The sequence below is a fragment of the Olea europaea genome, unplaced genomic scaffold (genome assembly GCF_002742605.1).
Source record: "Olea europaea var. sylvestris unplaced genomic scaffold, O_europaea_v1 scaffold138, whole genome shotgun sequence".
In the NCBI taxonomy this organism is placed as follows: domain Eukaryota; kingdom Viridiplantae; phylum Streptophyta; class Magnoliopsida; order Lamiales; family Oleaceae; genus Olea; species Olea europaea.
This window is the reverse complement of record NW_019231313.1, coordinates 113263-139360: the sequence shown is the minus strand read 5'-3', so window position 1 is coordinate 139360 and position 26098 is coordinate 113263. Positions and strand designations below refer to the sequence as shown.

The window sequence follows — 26098 nt, the reverse complement described above, 5'->3', positions numbered from 1 at the left end:
TAGTTTCAAAGTAGAATATTGAAATCTATAACTTATTTAATGCATTCATTATAAAGTAAAATAAAGAGCGAGTTTGACTCTTCAAATTAGATGGAAGTTATGGATCGTTTGTGCCAAATTCCTTGTTTCTTGAAGAATCTCCAAGACTCTCTATTTATGAAGTGTTATCTTTTTTTTTTCTTTTTTTTATACATTTCAACAATGCTCACTATTTTGATTATTAATTTTTGCTATGTTTAAGAAATATTTATTGATTTCTCCTCATCTTAATTTAATATATTATTTTATATTATGATCAATCAATTTGAATATAATTCAAATAATTTAAGTAGTAGAGAATTGAAATATATGACTTATGATATAAAATCATTATAAAAGAAGAATGAAGAGTGAGTTTGGCTCTTCATATTTGGAGAGGCAAACCCACTCTTATTTTAAAAAGTTAAAATAAATTACCTCTTGAAATTTATTTTTAAGGATTCATCGAAAATTAAAAAACAACTTTAATCTTGTAAATAAAAATTAACATAAAATCTATAATTACTAACAAAATATTAACATAATTAGAAAAATTGAATAAAAAATAAATTTTTTTCGTTGGTGATTAATATTAACATAATTAGAAAAATTAAATAAAGAATAAATTTTTTTCGTTGGTGATTAGAGATTGAAGTACCATCGATGATTGCTAACGATATTATATTATGGGCTTTATTGTGTCACTAATTGTTGACCGATGTACATCCACGATCACTAATATTATGGTTGTCGATTTTTTCTTCCGAAGCATTAATTGATAGTTATTATAATTAGATATTATTGGTGATTCTGTCGATGAACATTCTTTTTTATTTCATTTCATTTCATTTGATTTTTTTTTTTATTATTCTTTAAAAGGTCCCCTTAAATAGTTTACTTAAGACATTAAAATTGTTTGATCGGTCTCTGCCGATAATGTATTGTGTCCACACTTTTTAATGACGGCCGATACTTCTAGTTGTAGATCCGTCTCTGCCGATAATGTATTGTGTCCATTTTTAAATGACGGCCGATGGTTCTAAAATTTAAATATTGAGATTGTTATCTTGTCATGTATATAAAATATATTTTTTCCCACAATGTTTTCGTAGCCTTTCATATTTGATTTCAATATCAGTACCATATCATTTTAGTTTTCACAAAAATCATTGTCGTACACATCACATGACTGATGCCACATGAGTAGCTTCCATATATACGAGGAATTTCATGCATTTTCACTGCAATTTGGCCTTTATAGTAATTGTCTAATTAAGAAATGGCAGCTAATGGTATGGTGCCCACAGTTTTATTTTCTGCTGTATCACTGTGTAGCTAATTCTGTCATCGCAGTTTTGAAAGAGTTCTAAGTGGCCTTTCACGGTGGCGCCTTTAAAGTTGCTGAGAAGTTTTCTTAAAGTAGAGTGTAAGTTGTTGACACAGAGGGATTGTAATGAATAAAATTAATGGTATAATATAAAATAATAAAGATCACAATAAAAAATAAGATTAAAAGTAAAGAAAAAAAAAGAGTTAATCGTAGAGGAACAATGTATATCAACTGACAATATGGAGAAAAATTACAGACATGCTTAAATAAAACTAATTGAGAAGTCTTGTATTCATAGACCACGTTTCAAACCATTGAAGAGTCCTAAAAGATAAGAAAATCTGTTTAAATTTGGTTACAATTGTGCATAGAATTTCGATCGAGAGAGGATTTCCTTATTCAACATGGATACAATTTTCCTTTCAAAATAAAAATCAAATAGGCAATCTCACAAGATTCCTAATCATATTTGAGTCACAAAACCTAACAATCTCCACCTTAACTTAAATTCCGGTGCAACGAGTAGAGCTCCACAAAATTTCTCCACCTGAGAAATAAATCTGTTTGCATCAAAATGAAATGGCTAATTTCCTCAACACAATAACCAAAACTCTCCATATAAATCATCGTCTTCTACACGACGTCCACAAGCGACACTTGAACCCTACTCTCGAGTTTCCAAAATTTCACCATTGAATTAATGTTTATTAAACAGGGTCGAAGCACACCCTGTAGAAGAAATCATACAAAATGCCTGAACAGAAGGTCCCTTGTTAAAATTATCGCCTTCAATGTCCTCAAAAGCATTGCAGACATAACTGACACCACGGTACCTAGGGATGTCAAACGAGCCAAGCGGCTCGTTAAAACTCGCCTCGTGGATGGCTTGGGCTTGTCAATTGACGAGCTCGAGCCGAGCAGGGGGTTCAATCCCACGAGCGGCTCATGGGCCATGTGTCCACGAGTCATTTTTTACGAGGCTCGTGAGCTCGTCAAAAAATATGCAAATTTTTTTTTTTTAAAAAAAAGGTCAAAAAATGTGCAAATTTACCCCCAAAAAAATTAATTTTTTTTAAATCTTGAGCTCGCGAGCGGTTCGTCGGCTCGGCCTGTGTGCTTATGGCTCGTGAGCTCACGAGCTCGTGGGTTAAAGGGCCAAGCTGATTGCCATCCCTAACAGTACCTACGCTCAATAGATCTAACCCTAGCAACTAAACACAGTGTAACCGCTGAAATTGGTGGCAAAGCAGAATCATCAACGCTCTTTCGAACAATGTTTTGAACCAAGCCAGAGCCCGTCATAAGAGGTACTGTACCAAACTGAATATCCACCACGATACTGAACTTATCTATATGTTTCTTAATTGGTTCTGCGCTCTCCTGCAAGATGTACAACTGAGACATTCTCCATCCCTCCAATACAATCCGGACACCCTTTCGGATCTTCAAGACTCCATTTACACTTGAGAATTTATATCCTTTTGCATCTAGAGTACTAAACGAGATGAGATTCCTTTTCAGGTCTGAAACTTGTCGAATCTGATCAATTGTTCTAATTGTCCCATCCCCCAGCCTAAATCTTACTCGACCGATCCCAATAATAGAGCAAAACTGGTTATTTCGTATTACAACTCTACCTCACTGAACAATCTCATATGTCTGAAAGAGATTCCGATTGAAACATATATGATGCGAACATGCCGAGTCAAGAATCCACTCCTCGCCAGGCCTAGATTTCACACTAGATACCACGATCAACATCACATCTCCGCCGTCTAAAAAATCTTCAACTACATTTGTTTCATCTGAAGTCAAAGGTTGCGCTCCATGATTTGCAGTTAAATCACCTTTAGCTTGCAACTTCTCTTAATCCTTCCGAATATGTTCCTTACATTTGCAGTAGAAACAATACAAATTGCTGTTATTTTTCGATCTGTCCCTCCGTCAACCACCATGAGATACATGAACCTCCTCATACGTTGATACTCCAACCAAATGCTTCAACTTCCCTTTGAGTGCAAAACATCGTGGACGTTGTCTATAGTAAAAATATCCCGACTATACAAAATGGTGTCCCAAAATGACGCATAAGAACCAGGCGGCGAACACAACAGGATCAAGGTCAAATCCTCTTCATCGTGCTTAACTTCCAATGTCTAATGTCTCAAGATCTACAACTATTTCCTTAAACACGGCAATATGATCCTCCAGTGACCCTCATTTCGCCAAGCGATGATAATACAACTTCTACTTTAGAGCCAGTTTGTTCGTGAAACTTTTAGTCATGCATAACTGCTTCAGTTTCAATCACAAAGTAGTCGATGTTTTCTCCTTCAAGACATTCTGTAGAATATTGTTGGATAAATGAAGATGGATCTGCGATAAAGCCTTCTGATCCCTTCGTTGTTTCTTTTCTATTGTCCAATCAGCTGGCATCTTCTCAAAACCCAGCAACGCATCCTCCAAATCTAACTGCGCCAGAATAGCCCTCATCTTTACTTGCCACAAAGAAAACATTGTATTGTGATCTAGCAACGAAATGTCATACTTCATGGTAGTCATATCTGAAAAAAAATCAACCAATCCACAGAAGAAGAATCAAGTTCTCATACCACTCTTTGGACATGGATGAATTGTAATGAATGAGATTAATGACACAATATGAAATAATAAAAATTACAACAAGAAACAAGATTAAAAGTAAAAAAGACACAAAGAGAGTTAATCGAATAGGAACTACATATGTTAACTAACAATATGGTGAGAAATTATAGACACGACAATAATGCTTAAACAAAACTGACAGAGGAGCCTTGTATTTATAGGCCATGTTCCAAATCCTAAAAGAATCATAAAAGGTAAGAAATCTGTTAAAGTTAGGTTACAATTGGACATAGAATTTCGACTGAGAGATGATTTTCTTTCCTTATTCAACTTTGATTCAATCTTCCTTTCTAACTAAAAATCAAATACGCAAAATAAATACTCGATGACAAGAAAACATTCAATTCTTTGCCAAATTGTCACATGCAATCTGTTCTCAATAACAAAATATTTCTAATTCTTCATTAATTTGACTCTAATAAAAACATGTTCCACTTCAAATTTTCGACACACCCCAAAGTTAGAAAGAAAATTTTAATTCTATAAACTTAATATGGTGTATGTGCAAGCATGAGACAAATTAGTGAGGATTCAGACCATTTCTATATGAGGAGAATGATTGTACAGCTTTAATAAAAAGTTTGAGATTAACTTATTACTGCTACGATGGATAGAGGACTAATATTGAAATTTTCCCAAATATTTGATCACCAGTCTCGATAAAGACAACTTTTTGGTACTTATAAATTGTTCGACTGACAAGGATGCAAAATGCTTAATTGACGTTGATAGTTGCATGTAAAATTTATTCATTTTATGTTTAGACAGGGAGCTTGACTAGAAACACACTATATGTACAGCAGGGCCGGCCTTGAAAATTTAGCGGCCCTAGGCGTATAATTATTATGGGACCCCTCAGTACAAAATTTATTTTACAAATCTAACAATATGTAAATATTTAAATAATTAACATTTTTATATTAGAAAGAAAACTTTATACAATTCAAAAGATAGAATAACAAAATAAAACTTCTTTCACAACTCGAAAGATTAGGCTAGCATAAGATTTAACCTTCTCACATTTGGAGATGTAAAATTAGTAATCAAACTGCTAATATCAAGTTTGTCCAACATATTTTTTTCAATAGAAATCATAGCTAATCCATTCAATTACTCTTATGACATGAATGCTCGAAGATAAGACTTAATCAACTTCAACTTTGAAAAACTTCTTTTGACAGAGGCAAATGTGACAGGAATAGTCAATAATACTCTATAAGCAATCCAGGCATTTGCATAACAACAGTTCATTTTCTTAATGTAATCCAATGCATCAATTGCTCCAAAAATGTTTGCAGATATCACTTCCCTTAAAACTTTCAATTCAGAAAATAGTTCTATTCCATCAATATCAGAAATCGTATTATGCTTCAAGTAATTTTCAAGTTTAATGCAAGAATACTTCAAAACACCATCATCAATAGATTTAAATCTTTTCAAATCAAACAAAAATCCAAAAATATTATAATATTTCTGAAATTGCTCAAATCTATTCTGAAGTGATGATAGAGCTTGATCCACTATATATATGAAATGATTGATCTTAAAAGATTTTTCAGTTGTTTGTGTTATCTCTTCAGAAGAAGTCTTATCAAACTGTTTTTTCTATGTATAACCCATTTTTCACGAAATATCAGTTCAATTTCTAATTTACTTGCAATCTCTTTAGCATCAACCATTGCCAATTCAAAATCAGATTCTCTATAACTCTTGAAAAATGAAATGATGCCTTTTAAATGGTCTATAGCAACATCAATATGTATGTCTTCTGCTTGTAACTCTGTTAACATTATTCAACACTTCATACCAAATAATCATTCCAAGTAAAAATTCAAAATTGTCAATTTCATATGTTGTCAAACACTCCGCCTCTTAGGATCATCAACATTTGCTAATTGAAGTAATACTTTTTTTTTTATCTGCGGAGCTTGAAATCTTATCGCTCTAACACTTTCAATATGACTTTCCCAACGAGTTTGTGACAAGGGCTTAAGGGTAAGACTAGTTACATTCTCTTTGAAAACTTTCCATCGTTTAGTAGATGAAGAAAATAAAGTATATATACGTTGCACCACCCCAAAGAAAGATTTAGCTTTTGAACAACAAATGACCATATCACAAAGTGCAAGATTAAGACTATGACATCCACAAGGAATGTAGAATGCTCTAGGATTTAGTTGTAAGACTATGACATCCACAAGGAATGTAGAATGCTCTAGGATTTAGTTGTAATAGTCTACTTTGAACTCCTTTATGTTGTCCTTTCATGTTAGCACTATTATCATAGCCTTGATCCCTTACATTATCAATATCAAGTTTTAGATTATTCAAAGCATCCACCAATTCCTCAAAAAGTCCCTTACCTGATGTATCATCCACTAATAAAAATCCTAAAAAGAATTCTTCAATCTTCACTGGACTTGTCGAAATATCTACACACCTCAATATCATTGACATTTGTTCTTCGTGACTTGTATCTGGAGTGCAATCAAGTATAACAGAAAAGTATTTATAAATTTTGAGTTTCTCAATGATTATTATTTTTATCTCGCCGCTAGCATAAGTATCAACTCATTATGAATTTTGTGTCCTATATAATGATAATGAATATCTTTATTTTTTATTCGACGAACATGCTCTTACATTACGAGGTCGAACTCAACAATCATTTGAATCATGCTTAAAAAGATACCATTATTTTCTTGATATATCTTCTCATTGTCCCCACGAAATGCTAAATTATTCTCAGCAAGAGTTTCCACCACAGATATTATTCTCAATAATACTTGTCTCCAGTGTTCTCTATCTCTATTGATTTGTTCTTGCACACTTTTGTCAATTGTTGTACTCTTTTCAAATCTTAATTCCATTTCTATCCATTTACTCATGTTATTGATGTGGTCACAACTTGGTTCATGCATTTTAAGTTTTTACCAATATTTTTCCAGTCATTTACTTCATCATGTGCCAATTGGGTTCTGATCCCATCATTCTTAAATAACTTACAACAAAAGCAAAATACTTAATCCAAACTTTTTGAATATATCAACCATTTTCTATCATACTTCTCTCCATTAGGTAATCGTCGAACGTAATGTGTGGATGAGAAGTGTCGATTTGCTCCATCTTTTGAAAAAATCATATCATTTTCTCTTACAGGACCTTTCATTACAATTAAATCTATTAAATTCGTATTCATATTTCCCCAATTTGCTGGATCAACAAGGTCAACAGAAAATGGTTCATTATCTTTGTCAGTAGATATCTCTTCATTCATCACACAATGTCCTTCTTCAATTATATTATTATTGTTGTCATTCTCATTTAACACTTCTTCAGTAGCTATGTCATCGTTGTGTGTTCATTTACTACTACCAAAAAACTTATCAAGTGCTCTCTCTTGAGATTTAATCAACTTTTCAATCTTTTCCTTCCTTTTTCTTTTGGCACATCCAAATTCAAATTTTCTCGTAGACATAATAACAAGTAAAGAGCGATAAAACCTGAATGATGAGTCCCAAAATGAAATGATTCAGAAATTGGTGGTCGCGGTGGTGATTGAAGTAGACAATGCTGCTGTAAGATGATATAGAACATAATTGAGCACTTTTATTCAAAAAATATGGAACATAATTAGAGCAATTTTATCCAAATTAAATTCAAAGAAAAAAGACATAAGATGATAAGAAAATGAACTAAATAACTAATAAGATGTACTTTCACAGACATGTATCTATAGAGAGGCAACCCACAATGAATTTTGGAAAGTACTTTTCCGTCTATCTGTAATCTACCTCGAGCATGTTTTGGGAATGCTTAAAAGTTATTATGAATATGATGTTTGACATGATAAGCAACTTAAACCAAAAGCGATGTTTGTATAATATTATAAGGCAACTAAACTAGGAGGTTATTAACTTTAGGCTGAAAGTAAATTATTTGGTTTAGCTATAGATTCTAGTGGTAAGTTGTTTCATAATTCAGTCTTGTAGAATTCAATTTTCAGAATGATTTTTCATGCCTGATATGATGGAAATTTATGTACCAAATTTCAGATTTTCGATGGGCATAACGGAAATGCTGCTGAAATTTTTTCAAGGGATCATTTATTGAATTATGTTTTGGGTGCTATTCAAGGACCTGAGGGAAAGTACCTGTTGGCTGTTGCAAAGAATTAAAATCACAAATTGCTCATAAGTTTTTCAAATCCTTGTCCCAATCACTTGTAAATCAGTAAATGCTTTCTGTGTGAATCAATGGCAATAGAATCAACATATCACCAAAATTAGAATCCCATTTCCAAAACATTAATAAGTTACTGACAAACCCAAATTAGCACATTGTACCACCTACTTTTTGAAAATGAACTATAACTAATAATCTAACTTCGGGAACAAATCAAGAGAAGTACACACAACTTCAATTAAATTTGGAGCATGCTATAAGGCGAGTTGATTGTACACTGTGAATAAGACATTTCGCATAAGCTAACACATACTCACTAGAGATATTAGATTGTCAAAATATCATGAAATACAAATTAAAATCGCACTGCCTAGAAAACTTCCAATCCCATTTATTGATTCACAAAAGCTTGAAATTAGCTTTAATAAGTTTAATCTATTGAATACCATGGTGAAGTCTGGAACGATGCAACTAATTATGAAACCAAAAATGAGAAATCGGAAATCATTACTCAAAGAATCAAAGGCAAAGCATTGAAAGCAACTAAGCAAGCAAGGTCGGAATCTCTGATTGGGACTGGAAACCTACAAATTCAAATAATAAAAGTGAAAAAGAGGCTCAACCTATTCTACCGTCTGCCGATGTTGTCGAAATTTTTGCAGTCGGACCGAGTCGACTGACTTTTCACCCCTCACTACCGGTAGATGGTAGTTTTAATTTAGGGATTAATTCTACCTTACCTTGTGGCGGAGAAGAGAAGACGAAGAAGATTAAAATGGGAAAAAAAGAATTTATGGAGAAAGGCGGTTCGTTTTCTTGTGCCAATTTTTTTTTCCTTAACAGATGAGGCCCCCTACAATTTGAGACCCAAGGCAGTAGGGTCGGCACTGATGTACAGGAACAAAAGAGGAAATTTCACGGGATGTCCATTTTCACCAAGTCATTTGCAAAAATGTCCATCATTGCAAAAATGTCTATTTTGAAAGAATTTAGACCAAAATATCCTTATTAACAATTTATAATTCCACACTAAGACAAAGAAATAGACATTTTTGCAAAATTATTATTGGCCAAAATTTTTTTGACACATAAGCTGCCATATTTATTTCAAAAGCATACATGTCAAATCACAATAGATGCTATATTTTTCATTGACTCAGAAATGTCGAGAACTATATTTCAAATGTAGAGAAATGTCATATTTAAAATTAAATGTCATTCTAGACAAATGAAACGGTGTTCAAATGTCGAGAAACATTATTTTAATGTAGCTTCTCATAAAAAATACTTCTTGAAGTTCGTGACAAATTGAAAAAAAAAAAATCAAATGTCAAGAACTACATTCAATTGCTCCATTTTTCATTAAGGGTATAATAGACACTTAGTACTAAATTCAAATGAGTGGACACTTTTCAACTCAAACCCTTATAATTGGACATTCTTGAAAATGCCTCGAAAAAAAATATACAGAAATCCTACGGAACACACAGTTGCAGAGTGGATGGTTTTCTTTTTTTTTGGCAATAATTTATTCACATGGGGTCCATGAGAATATGTATGAATTCTGGTAATAGAATTTCTGTACACATGGCTTTTGTGTCTTGACTATGACGATACATGATTTGACTAAGTTGAAGGTTTTTATGGGTGGTAAATCTTTATCCACATGAGTGCTTGATTGTATTTAAAAATTTGTTAAAATTTATTTCATTGTCTTTGAAAGTACTTTTTTACTTTCAAAATTCACTTTCACGAATTCTTACAGAAAGTGATAACATACCTAATAAAGAGGATAACAGGCTCATAATTACCAACATGATAAGTGGGGATCTAGGAATTTAGTTAGGGGCTGAAATAGTGACGAACCAACATATTAATGGTGTCGACATGTAAAAGATGCCATGTGGTGTGTTCCCTTTTTCAACGGTTGGAAATATTAACAAGACAACAATAATTCAAAAATCTAACAAAAAAATCAACGAGACAACAACGTTTAAGAATCAGTCGACAAGATATTAGCAATTCAATAATAAGCTGACAAGATAATAACAATTTTATATCAATATAAACTATTATCAATATGCTCAAAAAAAAAAAAAAACCCGGAGGGAGAGAGGTAACAGCAAGCATCGTACTTGTTGATAGTTATGCGTGTCAAAGTGTAACCCATTGGCTTGAAATTATTTGGGGAGGTTCGTTTGATATTCAAAAATTGTTCAGCAACAATCGGACAAATTGAGAATGTTGGGGTGAATCAAGAAAGTTTGGGTAGCAATATGAAATAACTGACAATCTATTTACCAAAAGTTAGATTAAAAGATGATGTAATAAGAAAAATCATATTTATAAAGCAAAATGTAGCCCTTCAGTCCCTTTGTTTCAAGTTTGGAGTTGCTTCTTTTTCTACTACATACAATCATACCAAAAAAATAAAAATAAAATTAAAGGGTGCAGTAAAAATAATTTTTGGAGCTTCTGCTTCTTCTTCAAAAAATGAAAAAAAATAAAAATTATTGAAAATTATAATAAATATGAATCACAAGTTTATAAGTTGATGTGTATTATATTTTTAATTTTCATTTAGTAATTGAATTGAACTATTACATATTCTCGAATTTTCCTTTTTAAAAAAATAAAATAAATCCAAGGGTAGGTTCAAACTCGGCCAATGCATTTCGATAAATAATCAAAAGTTGGCCATTTTTGGGATATAAATTAGGTTGTTATCGATTTCATGACTATGAAATTGAAATGATGGACTTGGAACTTAGACAAGGATTGCACTTATATTTGAGCATGGGCTAAATTAAAATAAAATAAAAAAGAAAAGAAAAAATACGTAACTATCAAGGTTTCAAAATAAAATTTCAAAAATATTATAGAAAATTTTCAAAAATATGGTGGCACATTTTGTGACCTATAATTTAATTAAATATGTTACGGTCACAATAATACATAACCCTTGTTTGAGTTTCATTTTTCCAAAAATTCATTTTCAACCACACATTTTTCAATAAAATAATTTTACACGTAAATTGAAACTTTTTTTTTTCATTTTAATCATACATTCTACAAAAAATCACTATTCAAAAATACATTTTCCTCCAAAATAGGGTTTAAGGCGTGATTTATAATCACAATTACATACAACTACTCGTCACAAATCACACTAGGTCACAGTCACAAAAATAATTTGTGGATCACAATTAAATATTTAGTCGCAATTCATACATTTTACAAGTCACAAATTACCTAATTAACTGATCACAATCTGTTCATCTCTCCCCATTCCACTCCACCATTGTTGGCACCATCCAAATCGTCACCTCCACCACCTCAAATCATCCACCACCACCACTCCAACAAACCCATTTACACCTTTTTCCCCCATCACCCCAATTTCCATTACCACCTTCGACTCCGGTACCTTCGAGGTTAACTCAAAATTACACACACAAAGGCGCATACACTTTTGTACACGTTATTCTTCTCCTTTTGGTACCCATTTAACACCTCTACCATTACTTTCCCTTTGGCTCCATGTGATTCTAAGCAGGAATAGAGCCGGTTTATCTACATGAAGTGGAAGACATGAAATGGATGAGGCGCTGATTGGTGAGCTGCTGGAGACTACTTCAAGATCGAGGGATAGCATTTTAGTGACAATTAGATTTAGATCAATGAGGTGAATCAATTAATGTTATATTTTATTGGATTAATTATAGATTTATTGACTTTCGAATTTGAGAAATGTTGAGTTGGTGAATGGTGGGTGTTTATAGGCCATTGTGGGAGTGGTAAGGATGGTGGGGTCGGGTGTTTATAGGCGATAGTGGGAGTGGTGGTAGCAGCTACGACAAGTGAATGGTGAAGGTGAAAAGTTGATCATAGATTTGTGAATTGGAAAGACCAGAAAAAAGGACAACATGATAGGTGGGATGGGGGTTTAGTCTCTTTGATTTTTGAAAGAATAAACTTAAATTCTTATTTTCGAAATGGTAAGTCATAAAATAGGGGTGGATGTAATTTCCTCAATAAAAAAAAAATAATAATAAAGGCCTAATATCGTGACGAGACAAAGATGATAATTATCATCTCAATCTCACATCGTCTTCTTGCCATCCTTATTTAAAACTAATATGTAATAATTTATTATATCTAAAATACATTGCACCTACACATACATTGCACTTACACAATATTCTAATACTCTGTAGATGTCATAAACTACCTAAGTGTGGAAGGTTTCACATTTCACTTATCCATTAAAGGCCTAATATTCCAAAATGAAACTTCCATCTCACATGTAACTATACACCTACGTGCTTAACTGTGCGCTTTTGGATTTTCAGCCTACCTTAGAGCAACTCCAAAAAATTGTATATTTTAAAGAGTATATTTAGCAATTTAGAGAGTAAAATTTTTCAAATATTCCAATAGACCCTTTATCTTTAACGTTTAATTTTACTGCTCCCAAAAAATATTTATTGTTTATTGTATATTTTATTTTCACTAGCTTCTCTCCAAATTATTATATTATTTTTCTCGATTCAAAATTGAAATACTTTAAATACAATTCATTCATTATAGAGTATGAGTTTCACTCTCTATTTTAAAATGTTAATTTAAAAAGTTTCTTGGAACATAATTTTAAAGTTTTGACTCTTCAAAATAGAAAGGATTTCAAATTTGAAGAACTTTTTAAAGATGCTCTAAAAATTCAAGTTCTCACACTTAAATAAAAGGGAAAAGTACGTAGAACCATTCTTTTCAAGATTGCATTTCAAAAATATGTGGGGTGAAATAATCAGGTGTTAAATACTAATTTTTAAATTAATTAAAACAAATTAATTGCACCCACGGACCCACCCACCCACTCCCTGACACTTATTTTACCCCCCCAAACCTCGATTTATGTCTAACCTACAGACTTTCTCTCTTCCCCAAAAATCTAATCGGCACTCTCTTTCCCAAAAATCAAATAGACTGCTTCTTCTCCACCCTATTCTCTAGATTCCGACCACCTACCACCGGAAAGCACAACCACCACCAGACTGTCGCCACCAAGCTCTCCCCCTTCCCTTCTCCATCCTTCGTTCTCTGTTTGTTGGGGATGACATTGCACCGTGCCACCGTCGCCTGAAGTGGCCTTTGACAGTCCGGCGCAATGGTCAACGTGTTTAGTTTCTGGAAAATGTGTTTAGGAAAAAGGTGATGCACCTTAATTGATTAAAGGTCTTGATATTAGGAAAAAGGTCTTTTAGTTTCTGGAAAATGTGTTTTTGGTATTTCCTCTTGTACCAGTGTGTAATAAATATTGTTGTAGATGGAACAAAGTAAAAGGAGAATGCCAAATCTTTTCCAGAAGAGGTGTTTTTATATAATAATAGATTTCTAGGCAGGCTTTAATGATTTAAATGAGCACATTTTCTGGTGCAGAACAACAGGACCTCGAGTAAAATGCTATAAACTTGGCCTGCAAAATGTTCGAAGTATGCATTTAAATTTTGCACTTTTTGGTCTTTTTTAACATAACTGGTGGCCTTGTTCTACTTTGTAATATTTGGTTACTACAATTGGATTAATTAGTTGTTGTACTAATTTTTCAACATATTTGGTTGCTGCAATTGGATCTTCCTCTGCAATCTGATGTTTTGTGTATGGTAGTAGATGGCTTAATCTGTGGTGGATGGAAATCGTTGCTTGTATGGACGATGGCGATACAGATTGTGAATCCGGTGTTAGGAATGGTGGTGAGTGACCGAATCTATCTTCATTGTGACCGTCTGTGACCAGATTTGTATTAACCGTGACTGTATGTGACTTGGTCACATATGATCACAAATTAGACTAACATGGTCACAGACAATCACAATGCAGAAAAATTTGGTCATGAACACATAAGGTCACAATTCATACGTTACGGATCACAATTCGCCGTTCTGGTTACAGGTTTGAGTTCACAATTCAGTAGGTCACATTGTATGTTACTAGCCACAGCCTGATTAGGTCACAGATTCAATAGACCTCACAAATCACAATTTGCATAGGTCATAGATCTAATGGAACTGGTCACAGGTCAATACCCAAAAAGAAGAAAAAAAGGTAGGCTGCCGGAGAAGTGAGCGGTCATCGGAATAGTCACTGGAACGGACGTCGTCGGGGAGGTCGCCGGAATATTCACGAAAGAGGCCGTCGGAGCGGCCGTCAGAGGTGGGGTGTGGGTCGCCGAAATTGTTCGCTGGAGTCGAAGCAGTCGTCGGAAAAGTTGCCAGAGGTGGGGTGGGGGTCGCCGGAGGTGAGGTGGGCTAGAGAGAGAGAATGTTTTGAGTTTAAAATTTGGTGTGATGGGCGGGGTGGGTTGGAAGTGGGTGGCGTAAGTAGATTAATTATATTATATTATAATAAAATATTTATTAAATTTAATTACCATATGATTTTTGAAAAGTTTTAAAAGGTTTGTTAATTTTGAAATGTGCTTTTTAAATGAAGGAATTACGTGGTGTTCCCTCAATAAAAACCTTCCATAAAGCCCAATAGCTCATGCCATGTGACGTTTTCACAACATTGTCAAATTTCATTTTCAATAAATTTTAAGGCTCATTTCTTTCTACTTAGAAAAGGCAATATGAAAGTTTGCGTGAATTTTAATGCATAACGAAACATAGTCCTTGTTTGGTCTCCATTATTTTCAAAATACATTTTTCAATAAAGTAATATTACACGTAAAATCAAAATTTTTCATTATTTTTAATCATACATTTTTCCTCAAAATGTTATTTTAAACAAAAACATAAGGCTCAACGGTATGTTAGGCCTTGTTTGAACTCCATTATTTTCTCATTAAAATGTAAAATATGATCGTTATTCATCACATTAAATCATTATATTTGATTTTTTATTTTGTGTGAAGTTCATAATAACTATATTTTTCATTCTCATTTTTACTTAGACGGAAGAGTAACAAGTTCAGACGTATGGTACAAAATAAAAATTTACTTTACAAGACTTTTCGCTCAGGTTATTCTATACATCGATAACTTGTGATTCCGTTTGCGATTGGTGAAAACTGTACAATTGCTACGTGGCACTTTTTCAACACATCTGCAGAGCCAACAATGCATAATGTGACCAGCCTAGTACTGAACACGTGTCAAGTGTCAACAGCAGTTTACATTCGATGATTAATACTATTCACGGTAGTTTACTGCTATAATCGTCCCACGTCACATTTCACACGATAATTTGTGATTTAATCTATTAATGTGATAAATTTTTCTTGTATTATATATCAAATAATGAATTATCACATATTGGCGGGCGACCAACAGTCAGGACTTCAAATAGAATTATTCTTCTTTAACTTTTGGAGGAAAATGGTTGCCAGAGAATGATGCCGAACTCCGGCAAGACAAGCGCATTTCATGCCAAGAAAGGGCGAAAGGCTCACCTGGGGAGACTCAAATCTAAACAACCGATGTTGGTGACTTCGAAAGATGAACTTGGCTCATCTGAGTGTTGCGGCAGTGCTGGGACGGGGGAAACTGGTGGCTGCAGCAGCGAGGAAAAGTCGGAGGATCTGAGATTCGGGCACATATCAATGATGGGGAGGAGGAGAGTAATGGAGGATGCAGTTTCTGTGGCGCCGCCTAGAAAGGTGGGAGAAGAGTATGCTTTTTTCGCGGTGTACGACGGCCACGGCGGTTCTAGGGCTGCGGAAATATGCAGTGAGAGGATGCATAAGTATCTTGACAGGCACGTAGAAAAGGCAAAAAAGTCACCGAAGGAAAAAAGTTTGAATTGGGAGAAAGTGATGGAGGGATGCTTCAGAAGTATGGATGAAGTAGTGGGGAAGGATAAGAAAGGGGATGATGAGGTGATGGAGGGTGCTTCCACGGTGTCCGAGACGATAGTAGGATCGACGGCGCTGGTGGTTCTGGTGGGGCCGGAGGTGGTGGTCGCGAATTGTGGGGATTCAAGAGCGGTTATTTGCTCCGGTGGCGTTGCTGTGCCATTGTCAAGTGATCATAAGGTGACATGTCCTTTTATTTTATTTTTTTTCCCTCAAAAAATTATTTATAGTTTATAACAAGGTTTTGTTTGTCCATTTATGCCCAGTTCATGATGTGGATTAGACCCGATTATGTCGAGAACGAAAAAAAAAGAAAGTCAAAATTTTGTCAGCCTAATACAATAGCGTGAGAATTGCACAAATTCAACTCACGAGTTAGAACATACTTTCTTTATCACATAGGGTACTGCTGATTACCGTGAACAAAAATTTGACTGATTTTTCTTGTGGATTTGGCTCGATTGTGTTAAGAACCCAAAAATAAAAATAAAAAATAAAAAATAAAATTCAAAATTTTGTGTAGTATACTCTCCGATATAGTCTAATACTATAATGGCCGTGTTTTACGCCCACGGCACCAAATGGCACTCTGGATGTGGCCCCGGACAAGTATTTTATCCATACTATAATTTTTGAATTGCGCAAACTCAACTCACTAGTTAATGAAAATTTTCATATAGGGTATTGCTTAGTATATCCAGAAAAAATTTCGATTCGTTTTTCTTAATTAAGATGGTTCAATGCGACATGCTAAACATAGTGTGTATATATCAAAACTTGAAGTAAATTTCCAGGTACCATATTACAATGTGCTTGTAAGCCACTTCTCTTATAAAAATCGGTTTGGTTTGATACGTTATTATGTAATTGGGTGTTTGGTATCTAATCTTAGAACGCTCTCAAATGTCAAATAGACAAGAAACTTGCATTCAAGAATTTGATTCACTATACCAATAAGCCATAAGGGTATGTTTACGCTAGACTAGATATGAATGCACGTTTCTGTTTTTTAATTCCGTTCAATCTTGTCTAATGATCAAGTTTTGCTTTGCTGATTAAAAAACAAAAAAAAAGGTTGAACCCCAACCTTAAGGGCCTCTAACGCCCCGCCCTGTCCCTAGAGTTTTCTGAGGGAGGTAAATCGCGAAATGTGCTCCTTTATACTTGTATTGTATGTAAAACGCAAATGTTATTCATCATCTCACGCCATTTGTCTTTGGCCTCAAACACAGCCTGATAGACCTGATGAGAAGGAGAGGGTTGAAGCTGCAGGGGGAAATATTATAAATTGGAATGATTGGCGAGTCGAAGGAGTGCTTGCTACTTCGAGATGCTTAGGTACATTTATGGCTTCCTTTTTTTGGCAGACTAATTTACTTCTCAAAATATAATTGATTGCTAGTTAATCTGTTTGCTTTTTGTAAACCTGTTGATCCCTAGTTAGAGGGTATTTGATGGGGATTATTTAATTAGAGTTTTTAATAGATTGTAATAGAAGTTTTTGAAACGTGCGGTTGAAAAGTTGTGGGATATATGGTTAATATTGTTTGACTTTAACTTAGATTAAAATCAGATTTTAATCTAAACCAAACAAGCGCTTAATCTAATTTTCGTTAAATGCATACTTCTAACAACACAGGCAAATCGAACTTCCATTTTATGTTTTTCGGGAGCACAATTGTGCGCATGTACTTCATTTATTGTGTAACACATGAAGAATATCAAATCACTTAAAAGATAATTGCCATTTGGAACTTAAATAGTATATCCTAAGACTAGATAAGTTAATAGTAACATGTACTGAAAAATTTGACGGCAATTCTATAATGTCACAAGTTTTAAAACTGAATGGAGCGAATACGTATACATGTTTTGTAAACGACCTTATGTTACTAGCTTGCTTAGGCGATGGATCATATGAAGGTTCGATTGGTACATAAAAGACTGATCTCAGTAAATTCAAGAGAAATTTTCTACGAAATGATAGATTGATGAGGTTGTTCTTAACAGGTAACCATCATCTGAAGCCCAGCGTAATCCCTGATCCGGAGGTCAGTATATACAAGAGAAAAGAGTCGGACGACTTCCTTATAGTGGCAACAGACGGTCTGTGGAATGTAGTCTCTAACGATATTGCGTGTGACATTGTAAGAAGATGCCTTCATGACCAAACTACGAGGCCACTTCAAGGGGGAAGTGGCGCGGACGTGGCAGCATCAATGCTAGCCGAGTTGGCCATTGCTAAGGGAAGCAAAGACAATATCAGTATAATAGTCGTCCAGCTTGACTGAATCGACCAGGCCATGTATAGTTTTGTGTTTTTTGGTTTCTTTTCAGGTTTGGAGTTGTATTGCATGTGAGCATTAGAGGTCAAATGTATAGGTGTTACTTCTTCCTTAAACTAGATAAATCTCTTAAGAGGTTTCTTGGTGCAATAAAGATTTCGAGGGGTCGGCCAACTGTACAGGAATCAGCTAGAGATTTCTTACTTGTGCTAATAGTTTGTCGATGTTTGAGATCTTGACGTTTATGCAGGCTTTCGTCTCTCTGACTTGTAGAATCATGCAATGCAAACTATGAAACTAATCATACAAGTTTAAAAACGCGTTTCGAGTTGTTCCTTGGATGCCTGTTCGCCTAGGTTCGGACGATTGTAGACTACAGTCGTAGAGCGAAAAATATTGCGACTACACAGTAGTGAGATCTGTAGCAGGCACTGAAGTGGCCGAGCCTATAAGAGTTACTGCTCACTGCACCTAGATTAATGGATTGGAGGCTTGTTTCTTCAAGGAGAGGCATGATTCTGTTTCATTTGGAGTGAGGTTTAGTCAGATTAAGTTTCCAACTGAAGTTATCTAATGTCTTCCATTGAAAAATGTTAAGCATGTAGGAAATGTTTGGTAAGGTAGACTAAACTTGTTCTTCAACATCTTATGTCCAATCCTTGACTAAACTTGCATTCCTGAGGCTTCTTTCACCTATTTGGGGAATTTACACAAATGTCACTAAATATGAAAATGCACAAAAAAATTTGTCTTGCACAATTTTTTTGCAAAAATGTCACTTTTTCCCCACAAAATGTCCATATTACCCTTTGACACCTTTTTAGGAGCAATAAATGCTTGATTTGAATACTATTAATGGTGTGATGTGATTATTTATTTATCTTTATTGTTAATATTGAAGAAATGAATATTATATTGTATAATATGAATTTTTGATTAAAAAAATGGGTGAAATGTGTACAAAGAGCACACACAAGTAGGAGTTGAAATAGCTTCTTCTTCTTCATTATCCCCCTTTCATTATCAACAAGGCATGAAGGAAAGCTATTGATCAATTTCAAATGTGAGGTAGTAGAAAAGAAATTTTTGCATGTCATACTTGAGTACTTTAAATATTCAATAAAACATGGTCAGAATTAATTGTCCATATTTCATCTCTTATTCATTGGTTTTTTATTCTTGGTATATTTTAGAAAGGGAATAAATACCAATATTCTCAAGAAAATGTGAATCATTTTATATGTAATTCTATATTTAATGAAGTATTGAGTTATACTTTCTTTGTGTGGGGATATCAGTTGAAGTTGTAGTTGAGAATTGATTATGACCATTAATGTGTTGCAATAAATTCCTGAAACAGTAAAACACATTTTTTTGTATGCTCCCCGAAACTTATGCCGGTCAAGTGTTGAGCAGTTTCGTAGAAACTGTCGGGTTAGACATTTGAATTGTCGAAATCGACATTTAGTAACTGTCGGGATGAGCAGAGAATTCAATCGTCGATTTTGACACCCGAAAAGCTCTCTTTTTGGTACTACATGGATCAAAGTATTGTAATGAGCCAATTTGACTGTATTAAATCTTTCGACAAAAATGTGCAGAATTATGACTTTTGTACTTCCAACATTTCAGGTATGGCTGAGAATCTGAGATTCATCGTGTCGCATGGGGGGAACTTTGTTCATGTGGATGACAAATGGAAGTGGAGAGGGGACAAAACGACTTCCATTTTAGCGCCGAGAAACATTACCGTAACAAAACTTGTATTAAGATTGAAGGAGAAACTTGGTATTGTTGAACCCCGCAATGAAATTGAGTTGAAGTTCAAAGTCCCGAATTTGAATATACCTCAGGCAGAGATACACAACGATGAGGACCTAAAGTGGTACATATCTATTTATAAGGAGACTGCACTCTGCGTCACTATTATGGAAACCAAGGTCTCCAGTGTTGACATGGCGAGGGAAACAAACTGTGTAGAGAACCGGTTCGGCCTAACGGAATGTCCCCAGACTTTAAGAAATGGTGAGGTCAATCATGAGCATAGTGGGTCGAACAACGAAGCACCCGCACATTCAATTGACCATATCGAGGTTGCAGCATCCGTTGAGCACTTAGAGAACCTGTTACATGGTACGAATGATGCTATTATTGCTGAAATTGACCAGCCTGTGTCATCACATTCCATAAGTTTAGGCACAGATGAGTGGATGGCAGCCGTCGTTCTCGCCGAAAAGTAAATATTCTTTAACAAGAAACAATTGTACTCGAAGATTCGTGTGCTTGCTTTGCAAGAGAAGTTTCAATTTCAGGTGAGCAGGTCAAGCATGAAAATGTTAACCGTTGTATGTGTGGATGATAATTGCAAGTGGATGCTATGTGCTTCTACTGTCAAGCAATCTGCAATTTTCATGATCCGTAAATTCATCAACGTGCACACATGTTCCCTTGATTTTCGTCGTAACGCACATCGGCATGCCACTAGTTCTGTAATTGCCGAGCACATTGTAGGCAAACTGGATACTCCAGGTCGATCGTATGACCCTACCGCTATTGCACGTGATATGGAACGTGAGTTCGGTGTGAAAATAAGTTACAACAAAGCTCGTAGGGGAAAGTTTCATGCCTTAACTATGCTACACGGTACACCGGAAGCCATTTTTCAGAAATTGTCTTCATACTGCCACGTCGTAAGAGAGAGTAACCCGGGGACAGTAACCCACATAGAACTCGATTCTCAAAATAGATTTCATTACTTCTTCCTAGCTTTCGGTGCAAGCATTCGTGGTTACACGCAGTACTTGAGACCCGTTATTTGTGTTAATGGCAGTCATCTGAAGGGTCCATACAAAGGGACACTTCTACTGGCAACTGCTCAAGATGGTAACAAACAGATATATCCGTTAGCATGGGGGATTGTGGATGCTGAAACCAATAAATCCTGGAAGTGGTTTATGTCCAACTTGAAAGAGCTTATAGGGGACTCCAAAGATCTCGTATTTGTTTCAGACAGAAAAAAGAGCATTGACAAAGCTATTACTCAGTTGTTTCCGTTGTCTCACCATGGTTGTTGTATCTGGCATCTCGAAAAGAACCTCATACAGTGGTACAGCAACGCAAGTGCAATACTTTTATTCAAACGAGCTGCTACGACATATCGGGTTGAGGACTTTGAAAGACTCATGGGACAGATCCGCAGGGTGAGCACAAGAGCGTACGGGTACTTAGAGCGTGCGAGTTATTCATTTTGGTCCCGAGCACTATTTATTGGCCACCGTTACAACATCATGACGAACAACAATGCTGAGTCTCTGAACTCCATGTTGAGAGAAGCCCGTTCTTTACCGATAACTTGCTTGGTCGAACACATTCGGAGTACTTTGCAGAAGTGGTTTTATGAACGTCAAAAAAATACGACCGATTGCAGTACAGTATTGACGCCAAGGATGGAAAATGAGTTACGGATGACATTTGAAACTGGAACTAGGCTTCGAGCCCAGTTGTTGACAAACAACTTAACTCAGGTTGGAATATCCAACGACGTGGACATAGTTGACTTTTTCGAAGACACCTGCACGTGTCGTGAGTTCCAACTAAACCGTATGCCATGTGCTCATGCAACTCGTGCTGTTTGCTTCAAAGGGAAGTCATTGTATGACCTTTGCTCCCCTTATTACACATCTGAATACTAGAGGGGTGCCTATAGCGAAGCTATATATCCTGTTGGACGTGAAGCGGACTGGGTTGTTCCCAGTTTAATTACATCTACTCCTATTTTGCCACCACTCGTATGTCGCCCTCCAGGTAGACCACCGACCCGACGTAAGCGTTCAAGACACGAGTCTGCATGGTCGAGCAGGAAATGCACTCGTTGTGGTCGTCTTGGTCATAATCGGAGCACATGTTCGAACCCCAATGTATCACAAGTTCCCTAAACGTTGTTAGTGCAATCGACGTTGTATGTTCAATGTTCCTTAGTGCCCTGCACCTTACAAAGTTATGTTATAAATAGGCAAATGGAATTGTAAACTGGGACGTTGTCCTTCTCTTGTTGTTGTTGGACTGCGCGCATCATGAACCTCATTTATGAAATGCTATTTATTTAGAGCTGATTTCTTTCCGTGGTGGACTATTTTATAAATTATAATATATTTCATGAATATTGAACTTAAAATTCATCCAGCAAACGTTGTGCAAAATATAGGTGTAGGTTAATTTGTCGATCTCGACAGATAGAAATCTGTAATTCTCGACAGTTCGACCGGACTGGACTGGACTATACACAAAACATACTACCCAGATTACGGCGAAGGGAAATGTTCATGCAGACATTTTCGTTCTGTGTTAACCAACTGCATCCCTACAAAAGAGTGGACTGTACACTACTTATTCACTACACTCCACGGCCGGCATTTCACTCGTTGTCGACAACCGAACTTGCTCCTCCGCTGTCGTCACCTGACTCGTCAGATGAGATGATAATGATCTCGTTCTCTGGGACGTACGCCAGCCCGTCGTCGTCCTCGGATTCCCCCTCGTACGCAGCGTCGACCGAGAGCACAGCATCAAGCACATCGTTCTGTGACAAACCATCGTCACTCCCTACATCTTCCAAGTTCGGGAAGCGAACAGGGAAAATGGCTCTCCTACCCATACGAAGCTCAATTTCGTCATCGTCTGACGAAATGTAGATTGGAAATAACGGAGAGAAACCAGGAACCGGCATCGGCTCATCCATGTTGAACGGTTCGGTGCTTCCTGTGGACGAACTCATTATGCTTATGTAGTAAAGTATTGCTGAAATGAAATCTGTCTTTGAGAGCCACAAATTCTCACAATGCTATTCCACTAAGCTGTCTAGAAGTGTGAACAATGTGACACTGTATTTATAAGCAAGTTGAAGAGGAAATGCAATTATGGTCATCATCTACCCAACCACCAAGTCCAATCTCCTTGTTCATTTGAAAAGCAATTGGTGTGATGGTTCAATAAATTTATGATACTGTTATCCCCCATTTCCCCATAATTAGTAGGACAATTAACACTCTTTATTATCTTTGTATAATTCAGTGCATATACATTCCTGCACCTGAAATGCCTCTGTGCAAAGTATTCCTAGCAATTGTGGCATCTTTGTAATTGTAGTGCTTCAAAAAAATGGGATTACATTATATTCACACACATGGTATACCGAGTACAGTTCTTATCAAAAATTTTGAAAAGTGGTTGTAAGTTTGTATATATGCTTGATAACAATGCCAATTTAACAACGATATCAACATTGAGCATAGAAGAGAAGAAATTCTGCAGTTATTATCAAAATAAAAATTTTAATCATTATAATGTCCATCTTCTACAGTAGATTGCAGTTTAGTTCCCCTTGTACATGGGTGGACTTTCTTGGTGCCATCTAATTGATGTTCTAACCTGGAAACAAGGCGTACTTTAACGAGAATGCAAAGATCATTTTCCAAATTTCAGAAAAATGCTTATCATGTCAATTTAGGTTCCCACTGTTCACGTAATAGAAGACATAAACAAGGTGTCAGACTATGTCATAACTTAAGGCAAGGCAAAATGTGGGACGCTTGTCAAAATTCCAACGCACATGTCAAATGAAAATGTAAAGCGTCAATGTTAGAATAAACGTAAAAGCGAGTGATTAATTGTTCAAGTCTACTACGTTCATCATCTGCACGCCTCGGCAGGTAAGCAAAAACCAAAAACAACCCCATCGTCCTGCCATCCCGCCACTTCATTCACAATTACTTCTTCAAAGTCTTTCCCCTCCCCCTCGCGTACGAAGTCCTCGTCGCAGGAGCGGGACGTCGTAGCCGGGCGGAGCGCCGTCTGGTCGTAGAAACTCGACCTCTTCCTTCTGGTACAGGCGCGAGAATAGGTACGTCAGCAGCGGGAACAGGTACGGTAGCGACAACACCTACATAACAACGGAAGGGGCCCAGTGAGTTACCGTCAATGACATTCACTAACCATACGTATTATACACAGTAGTAACGCATGCAATGAACTTATCTTCGCCATCTGTGACGTTGCAACCGTCAATCTCTGCATCGCTGACCGCGGCCGCATCTGAGGGCTCTGTGGCAGCTCCGTCTTATTAACAGAAAATACGTAAATGCATAGCATTCGACGAAACATTAGGAACCAAATGCAATGACATGAAGTTGCGAAAAGTGCTTGTAATGGACACAATACCTTCCTGGTCGTACATTGGAGTGGACAACGGCTCGTGCTCAACGTCCGGGCATGGTGCAATGTCAGCTCCCTCTATTGACAACAACAGTAAAATAATGTGAGCACATTTTTTATGTCATGTTTCTCAACATGCGTACTCAATGAAATAATATGTTTCGAATTGTGCATGAAATATCCACATACCTGGCAAGTCTTCAGTTTCGACAAGCAGCTCCCCCTCGTCTCTGCATGGAGGACTGTATGCTCCGACTGTGGAAATCAACAGTGACGTCATGAGAGCACATTACATCTCCGAACTCAAGAATCGTACAATGACCAGGCAGTAACATGTGTAGAATCGCTCATTAATAATGCACGTACCTGGAGGCTGTGAACGTCCTGTGTCAACTCCCAATTCAATTGGCGTGGGCAATGGGTTTGTGCCTCGTCCATGTACATCTACATCCCAATTGCAACAAGAAAAAAATGAATAACCTTGTGGTCGATTTCCAAAAATATAACCGAATAGCACATGTTTGATTCATACCTTGTGGGGAACAACTTGAAGGACCGGGTTCGAAAATGGCGCCCGTTGAGCGCGGAGCGGTGGTGGGGGGATGTGGGGCCACCTGGCCAGCAATGAACTCACGGAGTCTTGTACATTCAAATGTCACGTGTTGTTCAATTTCAAGCTTCACAGTCCGGAGTCGCATCTCGAAGAGGATTCTTTTTGGTCGAGTAGCAGCTCCTCGACTTCCCCTTTCGTCAAGCTGGAAGCAGATGTTCGAACTGGCAGTGAGTTCGTCGTATGCCCTCGCTCTGGTGAACGAATCGGTGCCCCTGCAGGGGAGGAAGAGTCACTGGTATCCTCACCGTCGTCGCCTTCGCTATCACTTCCCGACTCCCTTTCGCTCTCATCATCTCCAGATGTCTCTCCGTCACCACTTCGTCCACTACGGACTCTGTCCTCCAAATCTTGACCTCCCGATTGTCCACCAACTCCACTTTCGGCGTGTAAGGAATGAATCTGCGGCGCTACCACATTCCTCACAATGTCATCAAGCACGGGCACCGGGGGATCGTCGTACGGCACGAGAGAGGACAGATATGGCTGCTCAACCTCTGCATCGGTGGGACGGAGAGTTGCGTACACATGCAGCTGCGAAATGAGGTTTAGATAATCACATTAGAACGTGCCAGATAGTAACAAGATGGTAAAGGGGAAACAAAGACATGTCAAAATTCTACCTGTACATTCTTGAAAAATGCATCGTATGTACGTTGTTGTGGCTGTTTTCGAGCGGACCAACGAAGAATTCGTGGTAGTCGTTCACCGACTCGTGACCAAAGCGTTCCCCAATCTCCGAAATCGCCTCGAACGCCCAAACCTGTTACAGCAACAGAAACACATTACAATTACAGAGATTATATGCGCAATGTGATGGGGAAGTCGTGAACCGTGCATGTAAAATTACAGAGATTATATGCACAATTACAGAAACACATTCAAATTACAGAGATTATGTGCGTACTTGCATGGCGATGGGGAAGCCATGAACCGTGCATGTA

The 26098-nt window shown here is 36.5% G+C and overlaps 2 protein-coding genes and 1 long non-coding RNA gene across 5 annotated transcripts; 2 read left to right on the top strand and 1 right to left on the bottom strand.

Moving 5' to 3' along the window:
- Positions 1-1610: 1610 nt before the first annotated feature.
- Positions 1611-9056, bottom strand: LOC111375467. Of its 3 annotated transcripts, XR_002699311.1 has the most exons (3): positions 8821-9056; positions 8167-8256; positions 1611-7588 (listed from the first exon to the last, which is right to left on the bottom strand). It is a non-coding gene; the product is annotated as an uncharacterized LOC111375467 (long non-coding RNA). The 3 variants fall into 3 exon arrangements; XR_002699309.1 differs by lacking the exon at positions 8167-8256; XR_002699310.1 differs by lacking the exon at positions 8821-9056 and having other exon boundaries at positions 8167-8809.
- Positions 9057-15099: 6043 nt separating this feature from the next.
- On the top strand, positions 15100-18593 carry LOC111375466 (probable protein phosphatase 2C 8). The gene is made up of 3 exons (XM_022998292.1): positions 15100-16229; positions 17282-17387; positions 18060-18593. Exons 1-3 carry the CDS (start codon positions 15588-15590, stop codon positions 18338-18340), a joined length of 1029 nt encoding a protein of 342 aa, XP_022854060.1. The 5' UTR covers positions 15100-15587; the 3' UTR covers positions 18341-18593.
- A 2074-nt stretch (positions 18594-20667) lies between these two features.
- Positions 20668-22269, top strand: LOC111375497. Its single transcript, XM_022998337.1, has 2 exons — positions 20668-21858; positions 22027-22269. The coding sequence occupies exons 1-2, from the start codon at positions 20668-20670 to the stop codon at positions 22267-22269; spliced, it is 1434 nt and encodes a 477-aa protein (XP_022854105.1).
- Positions 22270-26098: the final 3829 nt, after the last annotated feature.

Bases quoted from the DNA above. Each gene is read 5' to 3' on its own strand.
- LOC111375466 (XM_022998292.1), top strand. From the start codon at position 15,588: ATGATGCCGAACTCCGGCAAGACAAGCGCATTTCATGCCAAGAAAGGG. The intron at 16,230-17,281 runs GTGACATGTCCT...CCTCAAACACAG, and splicing joins CATTGTCAAGTGATCATAAG to CCTGATAGACCTGATGAGAA. The intron at 17,388-18,059 runs GTACATTTATGG...TGTTCTTAACAG, and splicing joins TGCTACTTCGAGATGCTTAG to GTAACCATCATCTGAAGCCC.
- LOC111375497 (XM_022998337.1), top strand. From the start codon at position 20,668: ATGTTAACCGTTGTATGTGTGGATGATAATTGCAAGTGGATGCTATGT. The intron at 21,859-22,026 runs GTTGGAATATCC...TCTGAATACTAG, and splicing joins TGACAAACAACTTAACTCAG to AGGGGTGCCTATAGCGAAGC.